At 41.8% G+C, this 23,010-nt stretch overlaps 2 protein-coding genes across 8 annotated transcripts in view; one reads left to right on the top strand and one right to left on the bottom strand.

Moving 5' to 3' along the window:
* The window catches only part of NFAT (nuclear factor of activated T cells 3), an 82,572-nt gene extending 62,557 nt beyond the window's left edge, over positions 1 to 20,015 (top strand). For all 3 annotated transcript variants that reach the window (XM_037427458.2, XM_037427457.2, XM_075877374.1), the window contains exons 12-15: positions 2,576 to 2,644; positions 10,469 to 10,648; positions 12,380 to 13,573; positions 17,202 to 20,015. In XM_037427458.2, the coding sequence (XP_037283355.2) occupies positions 2,576 to 2,644; positions 10,469 to 10,648; positions 12,380 to 13,573; positions 17,202 to 17,206 (1,448 nt within the window). In that variant the 3' untranslated portion in view covers positions 17,207 to 20,015. The remainder of the gene's footprint in view (positions 1 to 2,575; positions 2,645 to 10,468; positions 10,649 to 12,379; positions 13,574 to 17,201) is intronic.
* Positions 20,016 to 20,781: 766 nt separating this feature from the next.
* The window catches only part of LOC119176261 (uncharacterized), a 53,984-nt gene continuing 51,755 nt past the window's right edge, over positions 20,782 to 23,010 (bottom strand). For 2 of the 5 annotated variants that reach the window (XM_075877383.1, XM_075877388.1), the window contains one exon: positions 20,782 to 21,102. The gene's annotated coding sequence lies outside the window, so the exon portion shown is untranslated. Of the gene's footprint in view, positions 21,103 to 22,205; positions 22,642 to 23,010 lie in introns of all 5 variants that reach the window. The other 3 variants (XM_075877381.1, XM_075877376.1, XM_075877378.1) reach the window with 3 other exon arrangements.

The following is a 23,010-nucleotide window of genomic DNA, read 5'->3' as shown; positions in this document are numbered from 1 at the left end:
GTCTTTTCTTAAGCTTGTGATCTTGCTTTATTTCTTTTCATTTCAAATGTTGTTGTCAGCCATATCTGAGCTTGGCTTGTTCTTCATAATCTGCGTTAAAACTTGGCAGCTATGCTTTGGAGGTAATTATTTCTTTCAGATGTAAAATAGGATTTTTTGTTTTTGTTTTTTTCCTCTGTTGCCCTGTGGAAGTGATTTTCGTTAACTCTTGTTGCAATGCCTCTTTACAGGTGGCTTGGTTGATGCTGGTTGACAAACTGACTGCCACGTATATGTCACTTATGGAGCGCCTACTTAGCCTTATACATATTTCTCCGGGGCATTCGCTGGGTGGGAAGGGGTGCTGGTGTCGCAGCCTTTGGTGCGGTGTGAGTGGATTCACCTCGGGGACGAGCAGTCTGAAATAATTGTCACGTCACTGGGCCACTTGCCTTGCGCCTGGTCCCTTCATCCTATGCTTCTCCGACTGTACTTTCAGGCAGAATGTGCTAGTGCCTGTCTCCTCCCCGATTCCTCGAGAGTGACACACAGCCGTGTCGAGCGTGACTTTGTGTGGCTCCTGAGACCATGTGAGAATGATTGGTGTGGAAGGTGGTGTGTGAATGTGATACGCCAGGTTGTTGTGATTTCTTTACATATTTTTTTCTTCTCTCTCTCTGTTTCCTGCCAGGTGCTTTTAAGGATTTGAATGTTGAATAACGAAGTTTGTCTGGGTGCATGGTATGCACTTGGCATGCACTGAGAATACATTCTCATTCTGTAGCAGGGTGTTCAGAAAATTTATTGAAGGTACATCCTTATGTGCAATTGCTTTCCATGATAATGTGTCAGATCTGTTGCACAAAGCTTCAAAACTTTTTAGTACTAGTTATGGCTGCACCATAAAAAGTCCACTTCATAGATTTTAGTTATGTAAGTTCTACAACAAAAGCCAGAACAGCATGCTTACTTGCTAAATAATTTTTCTGTGTATCATGTAGTGTAAAACTTCCACGGATCTTTTATATGCTTAGTTTATCAGTAACTTTAATAATTTAGGTGTGCATTTCATTGGCTGTGTAATTGCCTAAATTATTTTTTTCTGGTCCATCACAATGGTTTTATGGCCATCACGATGGTTTTATGGGCTTGTTAACATTTCGTCGTCCACAGCCTTAATATACTGGTGACATATCACTGGTAGCAAGTTAAAGAAGCCCAGGTGGTCGAAATATCTAGAGCTCTCCACTACAGTGTCTCTCATAATCATATGGTGGTTTTGGGACGATAAACCCCACATATCAGTCATCAAATCAACATATCACTGGTAATAATTTGTGGCTATGCTTTCAGAAGTGCGGGTAACGGGAAAATTTTATTTAGGGTATATGAATGTTTGCATGATCTTGATAAGGCATAATAATTGCCTGTCCCTAGTTGCACAGTGCATTATTTGGCAATCACATCTCTGTTTTCTGGAGTACCTTCAATTGTTTGCACAATGCCGTAAATGCGTAGGCATATCGTACCCCGAACGTTGAGGCAGCTCTTAGTGTGGCTCTTGAGTTTTTGTCCCAGTATGAAATAATTGACAAGTGAATGTAGATAATTGGGTTCGAGAAAATTTTGACTGCTATGGATTTTTATTTACTAAAATAGCTCCTTTTCATAATTGATGTTAAAAAACTGAGCACACACCCAATATACAGCTTGGCAAGATTGTTCACAACTATCAGTCAATAAACATTGATTTCATAGCGTATTCGTTCATTAAACAGAGTATTGTTTATTCATTCAAAGGTGGCCATGACGTCAGAGTATTTGTGAATGACTTCAGGCTGAGATGTTGGATAGTGATAGGTTTTGGCTGAAGTATTTTAGAGCTAATCATTGGCTATGCTTTATTTTATCATGTTAGTATCTTTAGAATACAATCATTCGCTTGCTTGAAAATGCAGCTGTGCACCATACTGAGCTTTTTGGTGGACCTGCCTTAGCGCACTGTGCACAAATGGTCGATGATGACAGCAGGTAGATATGATGTGGACATTTTACTGTATGCAAAAGTTTAATGGCATAGTTGTGCAACAGGTGCTATTGGCTTGTAGATGTTTAGTGCAGGCTATCTTTGTGACGTAATGAAATCTCAGTGCATGGCTTATGCAGAATAAATGAGAGCATAAATGAATGTGCTTGGCTTTGAGTGGCTGGTCTATGAGCATGAACGTGTGTGTGGGTGTGCCTGAGTGCAAATGTGGTGGCTCAAAGGTTGCAGCACATTTACTGTGATTTCAAGCTGCCACCATGCTGAGGACAAGGGGAACATAACGGAGGGCTTTGTCAGTGAATTGTGTAAAAAAGTGCTGCTGCACACTTTAGTCTGCCCCTCATACCTTTGACATGGTGGCAGGGGGGGTGTTTGATGTTATCTCTTGCTGGGTAGCCTTTAAATCCATTCGGATTTAAATGCATTGTTCTTTCTTTCAATAATTTTTTTTCTGTCTTTCTCTCTTCTATTATTCTGCCATTTGGCTTTGCTTTTACTTTTCGCAACTAGTGGGAAGATGGCGTGTAACCGGTTTCTGTTTAATCGTAGGCGGAGGCCAAATATCTGCTGGTCCATTGAGTGCCACAAAGGCAAAACCAAATGCTAATGCTACTGCTGGTGAGTATAGAAATGTGGTTTGTTGCCTTTATGCAATTGTAGCACTGTGTTATTGGTCTGCTCTTAATTTTTGCAGTCTTCAAAGATGACATGAACCAACAATCACATTTACATTGGTCACATATTGTGTGCTACTTCTCATAGACATCGATTGCACTCGCAACCTGTCCCACTTGCACGCAGATTGCAGAGGTGCACATTCTACACTTCAAGCATCTCAGTCTTGATTTGCCAGCACATTCAGAGTAGCAGCACGTCATTTGAGATTTGAGCTTTTCATATTGCAGAAAGTATCCAACCTGGTCGTACTGCATCTCATCAGGTGAAAGTGAAATTACCTTGCTCCACTTCACAACACTCGGTGATGGCTGCTCATTAGTCTCTAAACCGAAAGTTTATCTTGGCTGCCTTTTAGTGTCAGCTTTCAGAAGCACATTCACTATGTTGAATTTGAAATCCAGGAGATGAAATCTATTTTTCTTGGGAGTCCGAGCTTTCTTTTTTTTTTTTCAGACTTTCTGGTATTCAATTCCACTGTTTCAGCATGCAAGATCCATAAAATGTGCAAAAACATTTGTTGTTCATTTGCTCGTCCGGAGGGATATTATGTAGTACAAGATGTAGCGATAAGCGAAGTCCACTCTATCCATGTTTGTATTTGCCCCTTAACTCTTTCATGCACACAACTTCATTTGTGGTGGGAAATAGAGTTTTATTGATAAAATGGCAAACTCTTTCGCAGAAAATGATTTCCTCACAGGAAAAGAAAAATTGGCAATTTTAATTCAAAAGATATCAGGTGGTTACCTCAGGTGACCATCGTGCAGCTAGGGTCTACTGGGCACATTTGGTTAAAGGCCGCAAGGCGGTCCTTTTCCCGCGGGAGCAAATGAGTATTGTGTGTAGCACACATTCATCTTGTTCCTGGGGGCGCTTGTATACACCAGAACACAGCGACCCAGTGCTTGCTGCCATATTGAAAAGCGCGTGGTGCGATCTGTTGCAAGCGCAACACACTCAACTGCCATGTAAGCAGACGCTCTGCAAATCAAACGCGAAACATCACAACCCAAGTGCGGCTGTAATCATGTTTCGCGCTGTTCCTGTGCTGGAATTTTATGCTGATTTCGTGTGAAACGTCGAGGAGACTCTCGACAGTCCGGAATGTCTGCAGCATATGCATTGCAGACTGTGGAAGCAACTTCATCAGGTACGTATTATCCGACTGAAAGAAACGTGAACAACATTACCTGCAGCGTGCCTTGGCTGTGACAAGGCAGAATTTGTGCTGTAAGTCTGTGTCAACGTAGCGCTAGAATCTGGCTCCAACTTAGGCTCATGCACCACATGTGTATCAATTTTCCAGTCATTCCGGGCACTCGAAACACATGTGGGGCAAAAGTGCCAGCGAGAACAAGATTTTAAAATGCTATGGTGACGCCGGCCAAAAGCTCAAGTAGATTCGCCTAGTGACAGTCAAGGCATGTCGCAGTTCGACCAAGTCGAAAGCCGTGCTTTCCGCGCCGTTCACATCTCTTTGCATCGCGATAGTAGGCCGTTACGGTTGTATTAAACATGCGCAGTGCATGCAACCACGCGTGAGTCGTAATGCGTATTATCCTATTATTGACATGCGGCCTGCGAAGGAGTATGGCAATAGTTTTGTGTCGCAAACTATAGGCAGACTGCACGCAAATCGCTGCTGTAAAGTGGAACAGCTGGAGTCGCGCTTTAATAAATGCAATAAGTATACTTACTCGTACACTTCACTGGGCTCGTACTTTTCCCTGCTGATTGCGATTATATCCTATAGGGCAGCCGAGCTCAGCGTTTTTCATTGTGGACGGAAATCTGTGCAATCGCAAAACAGCACACCAGCACGGTTCCCGCGATGCGCTATGAACTTCACAGGCAGTGCTCTTGTGCTGGTTGTTGTCGCATCAGATGATAGCGCAGTGGTACCCAGATGACATTTTATAAGCGGGCGCAGTGTGAACAGGCGCTTTTTCGCATTTTAAACTGCCAGAGCCACTGCATGCCATGCTAGCGAGTGCATACCGCCAAAGGCACCTGGGTGGGAGATAGGCGTGCTCTCGTCTATATATCTTGCAAAACAGCTCCATTAGAATGATAGAAAATAATATATCATCACCCTTTTAAGGGAATTCATGCATGGTGGTCCCCCTAGGTGATCAACTTTGGCGTCACGATGCTTTTCATTTCTAGATTCCTTGGTAATAGCAACTCGGACAACATGATCACCGACCACCAAGATAACAAGGGCAAACATAAGTAATACACTTGCTATGGGCGCTTCATTCATGTTGGCGGACTGAAGGCGATCTGCTGAACAACGCATAAGGTCGATATTAGTAATTGCACAGTTCACGAAAGTTTGAACTTTGAGAATATATATTGTGGGTTTCTGGGTGATGGCTGGCCTGGAACCTTTTAGAGGTGATACCAAGGCACAAAAGGACACGTCTTCACTCGTCGAAACCTCAGCCGCAATGATGATGGTATTATCATGCTGATGGCGCTCAATGGTGTGTCGGCAAGCTGCCAGCATGACGTCGTTCATTATTCTCTCCTTATATGGTTGACGCACCTGCACCCGTTGCTTTCATGATATGTATCATCAGCCTAATAGGACCCTTTATGCATGGTGGTCACCCCAGGTGACTACCAACTTCACTGACATGGCGCTGTCTACTGACTCAGTACAGCCCTTTATTTCTATATTCCTTAGCATTAGGTACTCATACAACATGCTCTCCTGCACTAATAACATAATAGGGAGCGTACATACTTCTATATCTCTAAAAATATATATGGGGTCCATTGTCACATCTCTAAAAATATATTGGGCCCGCCGTCTAGCGCACATTAAGGACGGCAGCAGCCGGAAGAAAGCAGACGTAACATGTCTCATTGAAGCCCAAACGAAGTAGCGTCATCTCTGTCGGATTCCCGAAAGCTTTAAAAAAATGCCCAATTGAAAATCCGACATGCGGGGATCACATGTTTGAAGAGGGAAAAAAAATTAAGAAAACATGGCTACCTGGGCTGACCACCATGCTGAAAAGAGTTAAGCAGCAGTGGCTGCGTTTGTGTGCGCAATTTGTTTATGCAAGTTGTGTCAACTTGTGGTCAAAAGAGAGCAAGATTCATTGCTCATTAGATGAACTGAAGCTCCTCCATAGTCTACATGTTTTAACCCAGGTTAATTTTGCTACGTATTATTGTAGACGATCAAGTTGGTGAAGGTAGTACCATGTTCGATTAGTCATTTGATGTAATGCATTGCAGAACTAACGTCAAAACTATTGTTTTTCTTTTTATTACCACTTATGCACACAAGTTGGGCCTATGTCTTCAATCTTTTTATATTGCAAAGAAACATGATTGACTGGAGCATAATGGCATATTTAATTATGTGTTAATCACAAATGTCTGAAACTCGCACCAAACAATGAACTGCTTGATTTTTTTTATTGGCATGTAATATTACGTGCTTTGGAATCATTCTATGTGAATTTGATACATTCTTTGACTGTGCAGCATAATTGGCGCCTGAAGAGATTTTACTTGCTGATCATAGTCACTGTGTGACCCTCAGGTACTATAGTAGTTGGATATAACATAATAATTCTGGAAAACTTTCACTCAGATTATCGAAGCACACCAGCCTGTCACCTCCGTAACTAAAGAAATAATCCTGCTCATGCACTCTGCAATGTTCTTCAAAGCCAGGGTTACCAGCCACTTGGCTCAGAATGCCATTCTAGAGTTCATGTCCATTGGAGCAGGCCTGTATACAGCCGCCTTTGTGGAGAAAATGCTTTGAAATTCTAAAGTTGTATATGGCTCCGCCAAGGTGGTCTAGTGGCTAAAGTACTCGGCTGCTGACCCGCTGGTCGCGGGATCGAATCCCGGCTGCTGCGGCTGCATTTCCAATGGAGGCGGAAATGCTGTAGGCCTGTGTGCTCAGATTTGGGTGCACGTTAAAGAACCCCAGGTGGTCGAAATTTCCGGAGCCTTCCACTACGGCGTCTCTCATAATCATATGGTGGTTTTGGCACGTTAAACCCCACATATCAAAGTTATATATGACTATAGTGCCAACAGAGTAGGTACAGGTCCTTGAAGTACTTGAAAACCGTTGAATTGGAAAAACAGGTTTTCAAGGCCCTTGAAAGTTCTGGAATTTTTCCTTGTCCTTGAACATCCTTGAATTTCTTGAGCAGTGCACTTCCATATTGACATTTTGACCTCCTTAATGTCATAGATCGCTGTCAACTTGACAAACTCCCCAGTTTATAAACAGTAATTTAACATGAACAAACATCGTTCTGCTTGGCAGAACTGCGCTAGAAAAATTTCAGTTTGTCGATGTGGCGTAGCAATGAATGCTATCTCAATCATTCTTTTAATCTCAATCACTCTTGTAAGCATTCAGTGGGCATTGTGTTCTTGAGAACCTATCAAGGCTACTAGATTTTTTTTGTTATAGCTGTGATTTACATAAGTACCATAAAACTAGCCAGATTTGAAAATTTTAGAGAAAAAAAAATTGGCGAATCCCACATACAGTTGGAATCAATGATACGCGAAGCATAAATGAAGGTTGGCACGTCACTTTAAAATGAGCACAATGTTACGAGGAGGACATGAATTATGCTGTAAGTGACCTCCATGTCACGATTATCATGTTTGGGCATGTCATTTACCTTCGTCGTCCATTCACGTCGCATGATACCAAATTTGGTATATGTGGATCTAGTGAAATAACCGTGAGAGATGACCATGCTATGAGCATATCATGTAATCATGTTTTACTTGACACGCATATGATGATTATCATGTTTGGACATACTTTCATCGTTTATTCATATCACGTGATACCAAATTTGGTATAGTACTACCTAGCCCACTTGAAGTTGTAAAAACCAAGGAAAATTTTACGATAAGCGGATTTTCGAGATAAGCGAAATTGCGCAAATTGCCGGGAAAAATGTAGCGCTGCTTAGCAAAATCACTACTACTTACTGGCTCTTCAGTAGCAGTTTCTAATGTTTCTTCTCGTGACAGTTTAAAAGAGAAAGGAAAATATCACACAAGAGACGTTTAACCAGCTGTATTTTGCAGCACTGCCATTTTATTTAGCGGAGAACTCCCTAATGCTCATCTGCTTTGCGGTCGTGCTCGGGCCTAGGAAGGGGTCCTCCAGCTGCTTCACGCATCGCATCAGACGATCTTCCCCGCCTCTGCACTCCACGTTATTTCGAAGAAAACGCAGCAAATTTCTTGTTTCTGCAGAAGTCGGTACCTCTTGAGATGGTTCATCATGGGCGGCGTCTCCGCTGCCCCCTACGTTAGTGGCCGTTTGAACAATTTTGGCGTCTGTCATTTCTCCGGTCATCGGCACATCCTCCTCGCACAGCGCGTACTTGAGAAAAGTCACGTCACTTTCGGCGGCACCGTTATCGGCATCCTTCCTCCACTTCCTTAATTAGGGTAACCTTCTTTTCTAGCATTAACGACTTGCACTGCTTTTGTGACGTCATGCTTGCTGCCCTCACGCTAAGCCGCTGCTTCTCAAATTGAGCGTTTAATTCACACTGCGTGCATTGCACAGATTAGACTGAACGAAAATCACACCTTAGAACAACAACGAGCACTGCCAAACGAACGAGAAAAATGTTGGACTACGCCAGTCTATGGAGCCACCATAGCCAGACTACGCAAAGCGTGGGGCAAAGAGCGAGGCCTGCTGCATGGGAGTCCCATGACGTTCCACAGGGTTGCTCAACAAAGTTAATATGCCGCTAGGCTCAGAGTTCACGTTCGCGAAAAGTATCCACGAAGTGGCAGGCACGGCTAAATAAGAAATAAAAAGTAAAATTTGACGGATTTCAGGCGTAGCAGCATCACGTGAATCTTGTGTAATGGCCCAGTGGAGGCAATTTCATTCCACTCCCACTCAAGATTTCGAGACATCCGCGATCCAATCCAGAAATACTTCGAGATAAAGGGGAAAAAATACATGGGACGTAACAAAGAAGGTTCGGTGCCGCGGAAAATTTCGACTTAGCCGATTTTTCGAGATATGCAAGTTCGAGTTAACGAGGTATTACTGTACGTAGAGCTAGCAAGACGGCCACGAGCACACTATGAGCGTAGCATGTAGTCAAGTCTTACGTGACATGCATGTCATGATTATCATGCTTGAACGTGTCATTTACCTTCGACGTCTATTAACGTCACATGATACTAAATTTGGTATATGTGGAGCTAGGTATAAGACGATACTAAACTTGGTATATGTGGAGCACTCTATGAGCTTACCATGTAGACATGTTGTACATGACACACATATCATGATTATCATCTTTGGACGTGTCATTTATCATCGTCGTCCATTCACGTCACGTAATACCAAATTTAATATATGTGGAGCTAGCGAAATGGCCGCGAGCGCACTATGAGCATAGCATGTAGTCACGTTTTACATAACACGCATGTCATGATTGTCATGTTTAGACATGTAATTTACCTTCGTCGTTCATTCACGTCACGTAATAACCAAATTTAGTGTATGTGAAGTTGCTGAAACGGCCGCAAGCACATTATGAGCATGATATGCTGTCATGTTCTTACCCGACACGCATGTCATAGTCATCATATTTTTACCAGTCATATACCTTTGTCATCCATTCACGTCGCATAATACCAAATTTGGTATATGTGAAGCTAGCGAAACGACTGCGACCACACCGTAAGCGTGGCGTGAAGTCATGACACATAACATGCATGTCATGATTTCCACATTACGGCCTGTCGGTTCCGTTTGCCATCCATCAAGTCATACCTTAAAAGTTTTGCAATATGTCATGCGAACGAAACCACTGCAAGGGCAGCAGGACCATGACATGTAAATCATGACGTACATGTCATGATTTCCTGTTATGTCTAGTCACCTATGCTCATCACACAGTTATGTTATGCCATACCAATTTTGGTACAAATTTCATTATCAAAACGGCCAGGAGAGCTAAATATTGTAGGCGGTTAGATGGACAAACAGACTCAAAGTCGCCGAAGTTCGCTAAGAAATGTTTCGCATTTAAAATTCTAAATTTTCATGCTGCTTTGAGACCTTGAAAAACCTGTAACAGGTCCTGGAAAGTCTGAATATTCCAAATTTTCGCTTTGAAAACCTGTACTAATCCTGGTCAAGTATTAGCAGCTACTAGTACAAGTAGTTAGATACTAGTAGCTAGCGTAGCCAGTTAGCTAGTACATAGCTGAAAAGTGTTAGAAGCACATCCAAAATGGATATTCTGAACTTTTGAAGTCACTATGCTTCTGTGCAACAAAATTACAAGACTGAAATGACTTTTTCTTTCAATGTGATCTTTGGGGCATCCATGGCTAATGGAGTGTGCTATAGGTGGCGTCATTCATGCTATCTCTAAGTAAAAAAACGACTACTACATATCTTGAGGACGCAGCTGTGGACTCGTGCCATGCACAGCTATTTTTATTTTCTTGTTTTTGATGACTGGACACATGGTGCCACCTCTCTGGTCTTTGGGACTGAAACATATGCCTATTATGGCAAGACAAATTTGAACAAGCGAAATTTAAAATTGTGGTGATCTGTAGCCTTTAAAATAGCAGTAGCCATTTGGTTACTCCAGGACCTAGAAAGCTTAATAAAAAAAAAAAAAACTTGCATTGTGTGCATTATGCCATGTACGATACGCGTTATTAGGTGGTGTGGCATACCCTCAAGGCAATATATTCTTTTACTATGTGCAGTGTCAAGCCTGGAATTGAAGCCACAGCCCTTTGGAAGTTCTCAGGGTACACAGCTTCCTACCATAATTCAGATTCCATTACTGGCGGGGACGTCGCCACGGGCACAGCGTCACCCTGTTCAAACTCTGGTCATCCCTACTACAACTATCTCCTTGTCACCTGCGCCAGCTTCCGTTCCAGGTTAGCAGAGAAAGAAAATTTTCTCGTGTATTGCCTTTGTGCAAACATGTGGCGCAGTGCCCCTATGCAACATGATGCTCTAGGGTCAACTGCCTACAAAGCTGTAATTCTTGACTGTTTCATTCGGTTGAATTGTGTTTATACTTTAAGCATTAATTTACAGTAAGTTTTATCACAGCTTTTCTCTTATTACTGCACTAAGTAATGCCCTAGGGGACAGTTTAGGCTGGGCATTTGTTAGTGTTAGTGTCATATTGTAATACAAGTTAATAATATAGAGGTGTGTGAATAATTGAAATTTCAAATATTTTTTAATATTGTTTGCTATTTGATACAATTCACACTGGAATTTTACTATTCGAGCTTTCTTAAGACAAATCCTTAAGACTTCCTTGAGATTGCCAGCAGCCCTTTCAGATTTTTAATGTGCTTGACCCTTTTGCATTCTCGTTTTGCAGCAAAGCTACCTTACAGGCTCTGCTATGGTTGCAATTGTATTGACTGAAGAAAACGCTGGTTCCAACGTTTAAATTATAGATGTAGCAAAGGTGGGGGCTCAGTTAGTGCCGTTTTGGACCTGAAAATTGGGCAGGAAGTCTGAAAAAATTTGACACAGAAAGTTTTCAGCGTCTGAAATTTCAGACGCTCATATACGTTGACGTCTACAAGGCAGATTTGGAACTCCAGACTCGACTGGCACTCATCCTTGTCCACCATATCAGTTCGGCTCCCACAGAAGTTGAAATTCGACAACACTTTATTGCACTAAGCCATGTATATACTACAATTCAATTTCTGCATTCTCTTATTCTTGATAAGACAACTATAAAACACCATTCCCTCTTCAGTGCTTCATCAATCAGTCCAGAAAAATTTTGTTTTTTCCTTCAATCTCATTTTAAATTATTCAAAAATATTTTAGAATTAGAATAGAAATATTCAAAAAATATTCAATTCAATTTGCACTCACGCTTCAGTATTTGAATTTGCTTTGCACCCAAAATTTTGCTGTTTGCACAGCTCTAGTAAATAATTATTAGGGTCTAGTATTTGTAAAAAAACTAGGACTTGATCCTGCTACCTTCAAGTACCATAACCCTAAACAATGTAGCAGGTCATGATTAGAGTGAAGATTTTTTCTGATATAGTGGAAAAACTAAAGATTAATTTCAAATATTAGGGTTGTAGGACATCTAATGCAGTCATTGCTAATACAGTTGCTGAGCAACCCTTTTTTTTTTTTTTTTCAATGCTTAAGGGGCTGTGAAAAATCTCAGAATAACCAGGAAGTCTGCAAAAATTAATTTTAATGATGCATTTCAAAAGAATAATTAAAGTTGCATAGGAATACCCTTCTTAGGAATTGCATAGTGTCTTGCATTTAGTCTGCCGCAGTGCTGTTGTGCACAGTGCTTGGCTGGCAACCGGAATGTCTGGGATTCAATTCCGGCCACAGCAGTTGCATATTGATGAAGGCGAAATTCTAGAAGTCCATGTACCATGTGATTTCAGTGCACGTTGAAGACCAACAGGTGGTCAAAATTTCCGGCACCCTGCATTACAGTGGCCCTCATAATCATGTCATGAGTTTGGGATGTTAAACCCTAGGTATCAATAAAATATTGCTTGTAGCATTTATGTCCCACAAAAACAGAAAAGAAAAAAGGTGGATGCAATCTCATATTTTTGAGCGTTTAGAGAATGCTACAATACTATCTTGAATTTTGACAGAGTCTCAGCCCAAGCCAGGCAACGGCAGTGGTGCGGTGGCTCCAGCACCTAACAACATCCAATTTGTGGTGGTGCAGCAGCCAGCACAGTCATCCCAGCCGCAGGCACAACAGCAGCAGCAGCAGCAGCCATCACAGCAGCAGTCAGCAGCACCTGCCACGTTGAGCCTGGTAGTTTCATCAGCTACGCAGCAGGCACTGCTCAAGACTGTTGCTGAAGACACGAGCCCAGCTGAGTCATGTCACCTTAAGCGCAAGATCTCTCATGCTCCTGAAGGGGCTCCCGACAAGTGCGCGGCAAACTATGAATTGCCAGGAGAGGAACCCTTGAAAGCCTCAGATGAGCAGCAGCTGGGAAGCCTTGGTCTGTTTTACTCGGACCAGGGCATGCTGCCTCCTTGCAGTGTAGAGCAACTTATGGGAGTAGCGTCAGAGACAATCACCCCTGCCCACACAGCTGCTGCCTCGGCCAACTTCGAGTGCGAGAGCCAGTGGAGTGCTCTGACTGCAGCACACCAAAACCAAACTGAGAATGCTGCCAAGCCACTGTGGGGACAGATGAACTGCGAGTCAGCATCAACGGAGCCAGACCTTGAGGGTCGGTCATCTGAAATGCAGCCCTTGGAGAACACTTCAGCGTCCTTTACAGATGAGCAGCAGTTCAAGAAACAGAAGGTGAAGGATGCTCCAGTGTTGTCTTTGTCAAGCTGGCCAGCCAATAGCCTGGAGCAGCAGGTCCAGAGTATGGATTTTACCTGCACAGGAGTCAAGACAGAGGTTGCTACCAACTGGCCGGACTCTCTGAATGGTATGCTGAGCCAGTCTGATCCCAAGATGCCTGTTGTGTTTGGTGACAAAGTTATTATAGATCCAGGCCCAGTGGGTGTGAGCTCAGCACCAAGTGCCCAGTTTTCTGTGACTGGAACCTTTGATGTCAACCCTCAGTGCCAGGACAGTATGGGTGCTGGTGCATTCGGCATGACTTCATTTGAGGCTGCAGCACAGCCAGTCAGCCAGCCACAAACCCTTGTTGTGGAGACTAGCTTGAGTGGTGTATCCACGGATCAAGCACCACAGTCTGCTCAGCAAGCACACTCCCAAGCTCAAGGGCCAAACATGGACCATATCTCTGCAATGTCAATGCTTCCAGAATCAGAACTGCTGCGCATGATCAACCCCAATGCATTTGACAATGGTATGTAGGGCTCTCTCTCTTTCTTTCTCTAATGAAAGGAGTAGAATTTATGAAAGATAAGGGTGTTGAATGGAAAGTGCACACAAGAAATGATGCATTTGAACCAAGTCCTTAGCCATATTTTTGTGCATGTTGTGAACTTTGAATGTGCTCTATGTTCTTTTTGCTTTGATGAAATACGCTGAACATTAATTTTCAAAAATTGTGAATGATAAAAATTTTTTAATTTGTTATCTTATTGCTGTGTAATAACCTAAAGGGCCGGCCACTTAACAACCCCGAGATCCAAAAATTGTTATGAAAAGAAGTATGTGCACATTTGTGATGTGCACATGCTGCTGCAAAAATTTTGCGAATGCGTGCTTTAGAGAGAAAGTTACAGAGGTTAGAACATCCGTTTAAACAGTTTTCAAATTTTCGCGCAGCCTCGCCACCCTTCTCCGCCATAGGGAGGGGAAAGACGTAGCCCGTCGCTGTTGACGCCGCCCTCTTCGGCAACGCGAGGCTACGTCAGCGATACGCCATTGGCATGCAGCGAACAGTTGAGCAGGGCATCCCTGACATTAGCACATGTCCTAGCGGCACGGGGAACGAAAGCGTAGTTTGAGGAGCACCGCTCCTCTACCAGGAAAGTAGCGAGCTGCCTCTTTATCTTGGAGGCTTTCGTTCTGGCAATACTTCTCCCTGTAGTCTCGGACTCTACAAAACGGCTGAGAGCAGAAACATGAAAATGCAGACTGCACGACTGAAACTGCATCACCGCAGGGCCAGGGGCTTCTGTTTTGTAGGGCAAAGGACCAATCAATGAGCTCAGTCGTACGTGAGGCTGCCCGCGGGCAAGCTTTCATCACTGTGCGCGTACGAGGAGAATTGGTCAGGCGAAGGAAAAGGCGCGAGCTTATTTTTCGAAAAGGAGAGTCTGCGCGGCGGACAACACTGTCATATCCAGAAAATGTGATTGCCGCAGTCCACTTTACAAGTTGGCAAGCTTGTAATCGGAGCCTGGCCCTTGAAATAATTCTAAACGAGACAGGTCGTGCAAACACAGACACAAGAAGGAAAACACCACACATTTTCACGTTTGTGGTGTCTCAACTTCCTTCTTGTGTCTGTGTTTGCATGCTCTTGTCTCTTTAAGAATGAGTACATTTCTTTTAGCTCAGCTCTCTGTAATTCTAAACATAAATTAGTAGTGTAGTGTATCGTTCTCTGATCATTTTGGTTGTTGCGCTGATCCCTGCACTAATTAATGCAAGTGTTTGTTTGGATGATCCATAAATCTTGGATTGTCTTATCATGCCTCTATGGTTATATTATTAGTAGACTTGGCTGCTGTAGCAATTGACTACATTGGAGATGTTTCGGTTTAAGTTTGCTTAATATCTGTTTTTAAAAAATTGGTATAAAATTGAATCAATTAGTTTAATGTATTTTAGACAGTAACCAAAAAAGCTGCATGTACATTCGAGAAATGAAGTGCAAGCGAGAAATTATAGGATACAATAGAGTTGATGAGTTGTAATTTCATAGCACTAACGTGGACAACTAATTATGTGATTACAAAAGATGGTTTTGGCCTCAAATAAATGTCGAAGCCAAAATTATGCTGACGTTGCTGGTAGAAGGAATAAAAGCATACCCGCATATAAAGAGTGCACAGCAGAATTTTAGTTGACGCCCCGCCGCGGTGGTCTAGTGGCTAAGGTACTCGGCTGCTGACCCGCAGGTCGCGGGTTCAAATCCCGGCTGCGGCTATGCATTTCCGATGGAGGCGGAAATGTCGTAGGCCCATGTGCTCAGATTTGGGTTCACGTTAAAGAACCCCAGGTGGTCGAAATTTCCGGAGCCCTCCACTACGGCGTCTCTCATAATCGTATGGTGGTTTTGGGACGTTAAACCCCACAAATCAATCAATCAGAATTTTAGTTGACTTGTAATTATAATGTGCATGTAACTGCTGATTACCTACAGCCGTATAGAATCTGCTAAAGTGCAGTAATTTAGTAACATGAGCATTTAGTGCATGGTTATTGTTTCTGATGTTACAAAAATCTTGGTTACTAAACTGTGCAGCAGCAGTACACTAAACCTTTCCATAAAAGAACTTTTCTAGGAATTAGCTGAAATATCCAATTTTCTTTCACTAATGATTCAGCATGGGCAGCTCGTTATTATTAAATAGCAGTTGTTCATTTTTTTTTTTTGCTCTTCTATTAAATTCTTTTGGTTGAAGTTTTTTCCAGAACTTTGATTGGCCATTTACCGTTCTGCATGCCTTATGTTGACAGGGATCAGCAGAATGCCACTGATAACTTTGTGCATGCCGTGTAGTTTGCATCAAAACAACAGCACTAAGATAGCTTTGCTGACTGCTGTGGCTGAGTTCTCTCACAACAACTTTTTTTTTAGTACGTCTGATTGGGTTCCAAAGTGTAGCTACTAGCTTTGTAGGGGCCCTGCAACACTTCTTTAAGTAAAAATGAAATAGTGTCACTATTTGCGCATGACGCTTCACAAATCGCATCCCTGAAGAAAAATTTTAGTATCCATCAAGTACCAAGTGAAGTTCCAAGAGTTTGTAACACCCTTCAAGTCATTTCTCTCTCCTTTTGTACCCCCGTGTGCTCAAGTTTGGGTACAGGTTAAAGAACCCCAGGTGGTCGAAATTTCCGGAGCCCTCCACTACAGCGTCTCTCATAATATTATGGTGGTTTTGGGACGTTAAACCCCATGTATCAATCATTAACTCCTTTTGTACCAATGAGCATTCTGAAAGCTATGCGCAGAGGAGTATGACAAGGAGGCAAGAAGACGTGTCCTTTCGTCAGTGCGCGTCATGACCTTGAGCACTTTTTTTTCTTTTTTCTTCTCACTGACTGCCACTTTCAGTGTGATTGTGAGCAGGCATGTGGCAGCATTTTGTGGTAGCCATAGTAAAAGTGCAGCCTGCAATGCTCAATTCAGCCAGTCACCATGGATTTGGGTATGTGGCGCAGCAATCTGGGGATATGGCATTATTTGCAGAGAGAAGAGGGAGCAATTTCTAGCTAACTTAGTGAATTGATAGTAAATTCCAAACCACATGCAATGCTGTAATGTTTGGATCGCTTGTTCTCTTGAATTTTATCTGCCAGTAGGCAGTGTTTTCTGATCATGCTCAGAAAGTGTTGCAGGGCCCCTTTAATTAGTCTGACATTCAAATTTGTTGCTATCGCATGCCTTGTTTTGCCATTGAAGGAAATGGGATTAGGACATGAAAACTTTCGTGAAAAATTACACATTCTAATGATTTGTTTAGGTAAAAAATGTAGTTCCAGGTAATCAGAAAGTAAATGTTGGCAGTCAGTTACAACACAGAGTTAAGGTCAGTCAAAAATCTGCTGGCCTTGACCTCCTTTTTTTTTTGTACTGTTGGCTGTTTCAGTTTTTTTCACATGTAATGTACAAGGCTGCAGCAGTAACAAGTTAATAGGCATCTAAAATATATATATAAATTAGAAAACGAGACCTTCATACTCATGCAGTAGAACTTGTTACAAGTGGTGATAGTCCTTTTGTGTAACATGTATCCCTTTTTGTGATGAGTATTGCCATTAAACTTACCTTTGCCTCATGTTTTGTTTTTTAGTTTGAAGAACATCCAACTCAACAGTGGAGGCACTTGGGACACTATCAGCGTTGTAGCATTTTGCCTCATCTCACTGTCTCCTGAACATCACAGTCTTTGACTACAGCCTTGCAGAGCTCGCATGAAGTTGCAAGGTTGTTCAACATCACTACTTAGGTGCACTATGGGTATGTAATCTTGTGCATAGACATAGTGTGCTGCTTACGAGAGGGTACCTTTGTATACGGCCACCTTTGTAAGGTGAAGGTTATGAATTGGATATGGTGACAATCCATATTCTGAATAGTGGGAAGTGCGACATCACTTGTGTAGCATTGGAATGTCTCTTTTCTTACCATCCGGAGTGCAAACCGGACACAACAAGTCAACATTTCATGAAATTAGTTTCTTATGTGTTTAATTGTTCACAACAGGTACATCATGCATTGTGCTGTGTCTGACACACATCTTCACTACAAACACACCTGTTTAACATCATGGATCACTTCAGTAAAACACAGCCAAAAGTGGGCACAGCTAAAGCAAGGTGGACTTTGTGACTCACCTGGTCCATTGTAAATTAATGCCGTTTTTGACACAGCTTTTCTTTTTTTCTTCTTTTTTTTTTTTTTTTGAAATACGCGCATGCTTTGTGCCAATCTCGCAAGACAAATGTCAGCTCCTCAGTTGACAGTAGCCCTGTTGACACCAGCCAAATTCACTGGCTGTGGGGTAGCCCAGTTGTGTGTCACACAAAGCAAAAATTCAGCTTTTTTTATTCAATTTTGTGATGTGTGGCCATCTTTGTGTTTTTAAGCTTGTGCAGCTAGAAGTGATGGACCGATAGTTGAAAGCATTAAGTTGTTACCACACTGTCAGCTCTTCAGTCCCTTTTACATAATAAATGAGCTTTCACTCGCATGGTCCTGCAGATTTACTGCAGTTTGTGTTTGTCATGCCCTGTCGTGAAAAATGTGTGTAGTTTCATTATGATCTGTATAGCATATACACATGCCTGCATGCACGCTCGTATGTAAATATGGCGTGTATGGGTGAACTGGCGCATTATTCTCGTACAAAACGCCGAGGGCTGACAGACAGCGTACAAACCGCATTTTTTAATCCGACGCGGCACATTTTTAACATATTTACAAGTCAGAATGTGACACTGCTGTATAGATACAAACCTGGCTACTAGATTGTATGTAATATTCTTATTACTGCCTGCGTTTCAGGCTTTCTCTGCTAGGTGTGTGCCAGGTTTGTTAGTCACTTAGAGGGGAAATGCTGTGCTGGTTGGCACAGAAATGTTACTGCCACAGGGCCATTTTTAACTTTTTAAAAGAAAGCATTGTTATTTATCTCTTGGACACTTCAAGGTTGACATGTTGTGTGCTGATTTCATTGCCACTTCTTAATTTCTGTGTGTGTTTGCAAAACTGTAGGTTTTCTTGCTGATCTGCTGCACTTTGTCCAAGGGCAGTTTTTCTGATATCTTCCGTTGTAGGGAGCTTATTTGCCACTTGTCTAATTTTTGAGAGACTTGCCGTTGCCCCATGTGACATGCACCAAGCTCCATGATAAGTACAACTGTTCATTTTATCTTGGTTAAAGCAGATGTTTTATTCTTCACATTTTTGCCCCATGGTGCTTGAATACATTAAGAATTGTATCTAAAGTAATGGTCTGTGTTAACATTGAGTGGCTCTCACTGGTGCTCTTATAAAATTAATAAAGAGAAACAGGTAAGCCACAATTTCTGCAAGTTTGTGCGAAGTGACCATGATTTTTGGCCTTAGTTCACTTTCTGCAGTCTCCATAAGCTGCGGAAAAAATGATTATGCCTATGGTGTACGCATACTAATCACAATGAACTACCATTTACAAATGCCTTATGCTTTCACAGAATTGAAGATAAGCTATTTATTTGTTGATAATAGGTGTTGGTCCTTGTCGTATGGGGCACCTGTGTGTATGTGTCTTTTGAAATGTCATGTTAATTAGCATGACAGAATAACCAATGGCTTTGCGGTTCATAGTTTGTGTAGTGTCGTTATATAGTGCAAACAATAAATGTTATTAGATTCTATAGTGTTCAAGTTTAATGTGTGAGAGACCTGTCTTGCATATGACTGCATTTGAATCTTACTAACCTCCCCCCCCTCCCCAAGAAATGTAAGAAATATTATCGGTAAGCATTCAGTACGTTTTGTTTGGTATGATGATCATACAAAAAACACAGATTTTCAAAGGAAATTTTTTTGAATATTGAACTATCTGCCAGCTTTCGCATCATATAACTAATGGATGTATTGTTTGCTTTGCACACACACACCTGTACTCAGCAATCATACGCGATTCAGTGAGGCATGCATGACTTATAATAGAGGCACTCATTGTATTACTAGTGAATCACCTGTACTGCTGTCATAATGATTATTGTTGATAGCTGGATTAGTTTACCAGTTACTGAACAGGAATCATAGCACAACTTTCTAGCTTGTGCTGCAATTTTTTTTTTATTTCAAAATTAAGAAATGGTGTTAAATATTACATTAACTATTGTGTGCATAACATTGCTGACCAGGTTGTCTGCTTTCTAAACTAATCATAAGCATATACTGTTTATTTCATTGATCTAAGTGCTTCGACATGTGCAGCCACAATTTTTGTTCAGCTGGCAACTGTGTCATAGGTCCAATGGATGTAACCAGGTGTACACTTTGGCAACTGCCAGATGTTTATCAGCGTTGTTGTTGCTGTACTTGCATTCAGAAGCATTGTGTATGTCACTTGTGCAATAATCTGTACTGTATATATAAAATGTTAAGTGAACTTGTGTACGAGTCTTTTTGAATTTTCACTCTGACTGAAGTGCGAGATAATGTGCAGCGTATCACATCTGTGTTTTTCGTTTATTGCCATGCATAATACTCTTTTTTTTTTTTTAACAAAAGCAGCAAGTGTTTTCGTAGTAAACCGCGATTCGGAAGAGGAGAAAAAAAGAAACAGGGACGGTGAAAGGTGGACACACCAGCATGTCTAACCAACAAGAACAAAGGAAATTTTTGCTACAACTCTCTCTGCCTCAAGTATTTTTGTCACATGCACAACGTAGAGTCGTGAGCAATATGAAAGGGAACACCGAATTGGTACTTAAGCAACAATTGATTACCTGCAATATGCACGTACAGGCCTCGGATATTGGTTGGCAAGAGCTTTACATTTCTGAGTGAACATTTAGTAATATGAACACTTTTGTGCTTTGCTAATGCGATTATCCACTATGGCCTCTCAAAGGTAATTTCAATGTTATGTTATATACTGTTCATGGCTGTACACCTTGTCTATTCATTGCAAGGCAATGGTTGTGCAAAAGAGCTCTGTTAGCACTTTTTTGAGCATGTAAAAAAAAAATGTACAGTCACATAGCAGTTCCTTCCTGAGCACATTAATACTGTATGCAAGGCAAGGCTACAGTTTTATTAAATAAAAAAAAACTGGCTGCCTCCTTTTTTTTTCCCTCCTTTTCCTTTTTTTTTTCTTTGTTTATTCTTAGTATAGCTGCTCTCTCTTTCTTTAAAGGGACTGACAACCAATATTATGGTACCTCTTTTTTATTATTATTCAATACAAAGCTTGCCGGTGAGAGCTGGACTGTCTAAATCATGGAATGGTATGGTGGAAGGCACAGTAAAACATTCATCAGAATTGTATGATGTGTGGCACCAATGAAGTTCAAACAACGCATGCTGTCAGTAGTAGTAGGTTCAGTGCAGTAGTGATTATATTGAGGCAGACAAATGAGGCCTTGTCAATCAAGTCTGTTTTGCAGTAATTCGTGTTCGTGCTGTGCAGAGCATCATGCATGCGTGTTCACCACTACACACTTATGTGAAGGCTTGACACTGGTTCCTGGTAGCTGCAAAGGCACAGAGCTTCTTAGTATCGACTCCTTTTTTTATAAGCATAAAATAAAGCAAGAGGCCTGATAATATACATACTGTAACTTTAAGCACGAATACTGGTGCGGCTAAACATTCCTCGTACAGCAATCCGGACGACTCATTTGGGTAGTACCGAGGTTTTTCTGCCCAACAATGCGACGTGTCTTGTTTTTGCAACTTTCCAACAGAATTTACACATACAAATGTTCAAATCACGATAAGAAAGCTTAAGTGTGTGTCCATAATTCAGCCTTTTCATTTTTACCGATTTCTTGTGACACTGAGGAAGAACGGCAGTGTGGGCGAGCTGGGCAAACTCTTTGAAAATGTTCGTGACACGTTCTGCCCAGTTGTCTGTCTCTAAAAGTCTACCGACTCAAAAGTTTCATACCTTTTTTTTTTTGCTATAAGTTACTAATAACCCCCACGTCAAAGTATTGTATGCTGTAGCAGCCAGCAGATAATTATTTTAAGACTCCTTCTTTAGCACCCAGGTGCAGTTTTGCGTCTGTAAATGGGTGCTGAAAGGAACCCTGAAACGGTTTCGACGATTTTTTACAAACACATTGCGCCGGTAGACCAAGTCCCAAGGGTAATTTAGAGACTGATTTGAGCTCTCTGCATAAACTGTGTAATTTATTACAACGCATTAAAGCCTCAAACGCTCCAGATCACTGCGACTCAGTTAAACGCGTTTTCAACTGCCCATAAACCAAGCAACACGCTCTGCCCCACTGACGTCATCATTTTCAGCTGATCTGATTGGCTGTGCAACGAGCGCTCAAAGGAAGAGTTGAGGGCAGTTGCAGGTGAAAGGCGGAGCATAAGAGGAGGGTACTTATTTAGTACTCTTAGCTCTGTTAATAAAGTGTGTTTCAAATGAACTCTGGTGCCAATGATTTGCTCCAGTAGCGGTCTAATCGAAAATGGAATGTGAAAAAACCGTTTCAGGGACTCTTAAAGGTGTTTTTTTTTTAAGTAAGCATGAGTGGCCATGCTAACGTACTTAGGCATGACACTGTTTTGTGCACTCTGTAAGTATAGAACGTTAAATACATAAAAAATCTCCCATACATACCTTCTTATTCCAAATATGAGTTTCAGGATAACACTGTGCCTGCAGCTCACCAAAATATCTATGAAGCAACATGCTGGGACATGTGTCGTAACAGCAAACACCTGACGCATGTGTCTGCTCAGGTGCCATGAGAAGGTCGCCACAAGAAGGCTGTACCACTTCCTGCCCAGAGTCTGCCAACAATTGATTCAGTGGTATATGCTGCTCATTTATGGCAAATTTAACTCAAGTGGCCTTAGGATTGACCACTGCCTCTTAAAATGCGAAAATGCCCTAAACAAGTTCCTGTTTTAAGTACTTCTCAAATTGATGTTATTTATAGCACATCTCCAAAACATTACCTTCGTAGATGTATTTTGTGTCCACTGCAGGATGAAGGCCTCTCCAAATGATCGCCAGTTTACCTTGTCCTGAGCAAGCACATTCCATTTTATGCCTGTAAATTAATTTTATCACCCCATTTAACTCTCTACCATCATGATCATGGCTGCATTTCCTATCTATTGGTAACTATTCTGTCTCTCTGACTGCCGGTTCTCTACTCTTTAAAGCATATGATTTGCCCATATACATTTCTTTTTTAATGTCATAAAAGAGTATAAGCTGCACCCATTTCCTCTGGTCTCCTTTGCTGTCTTCCTATCTCTGAATGTTATGTGTATCATTTGTTTCAGCCCCATATATTAGTACTTGCACAATGCAGTAACTGTATACTTTTCACTCTAGGGACTGTAGGTAAGCTGCAAATCATGATACATATAGGAATGCCTGTGGTAAACAGTCTCAACCACCAGTATTCTGCGGT

This window comes from Rhipicephalus microplus, chromosome X, assembly GCF_043290135.1.
Source record: "Rhipicephalus microplus isolate Deutch F79 chromosome X, USDA_Rmic, whole genome shotgun sequence".
In the NCBI taxonomy this organism is placed as follows: domain Eukaryota; kingdom Metazoa; phylum Arthropoda; class Arachnida; order Ixodida; family Ixodidae; genus Rhipicephalus; species Rhipicephalus microplus.
The sequence above is the reverse complement of the archived record's forward strand: the minus strand, read 5'-3'. Positions and strand labels throughout refer to the sequence as shown.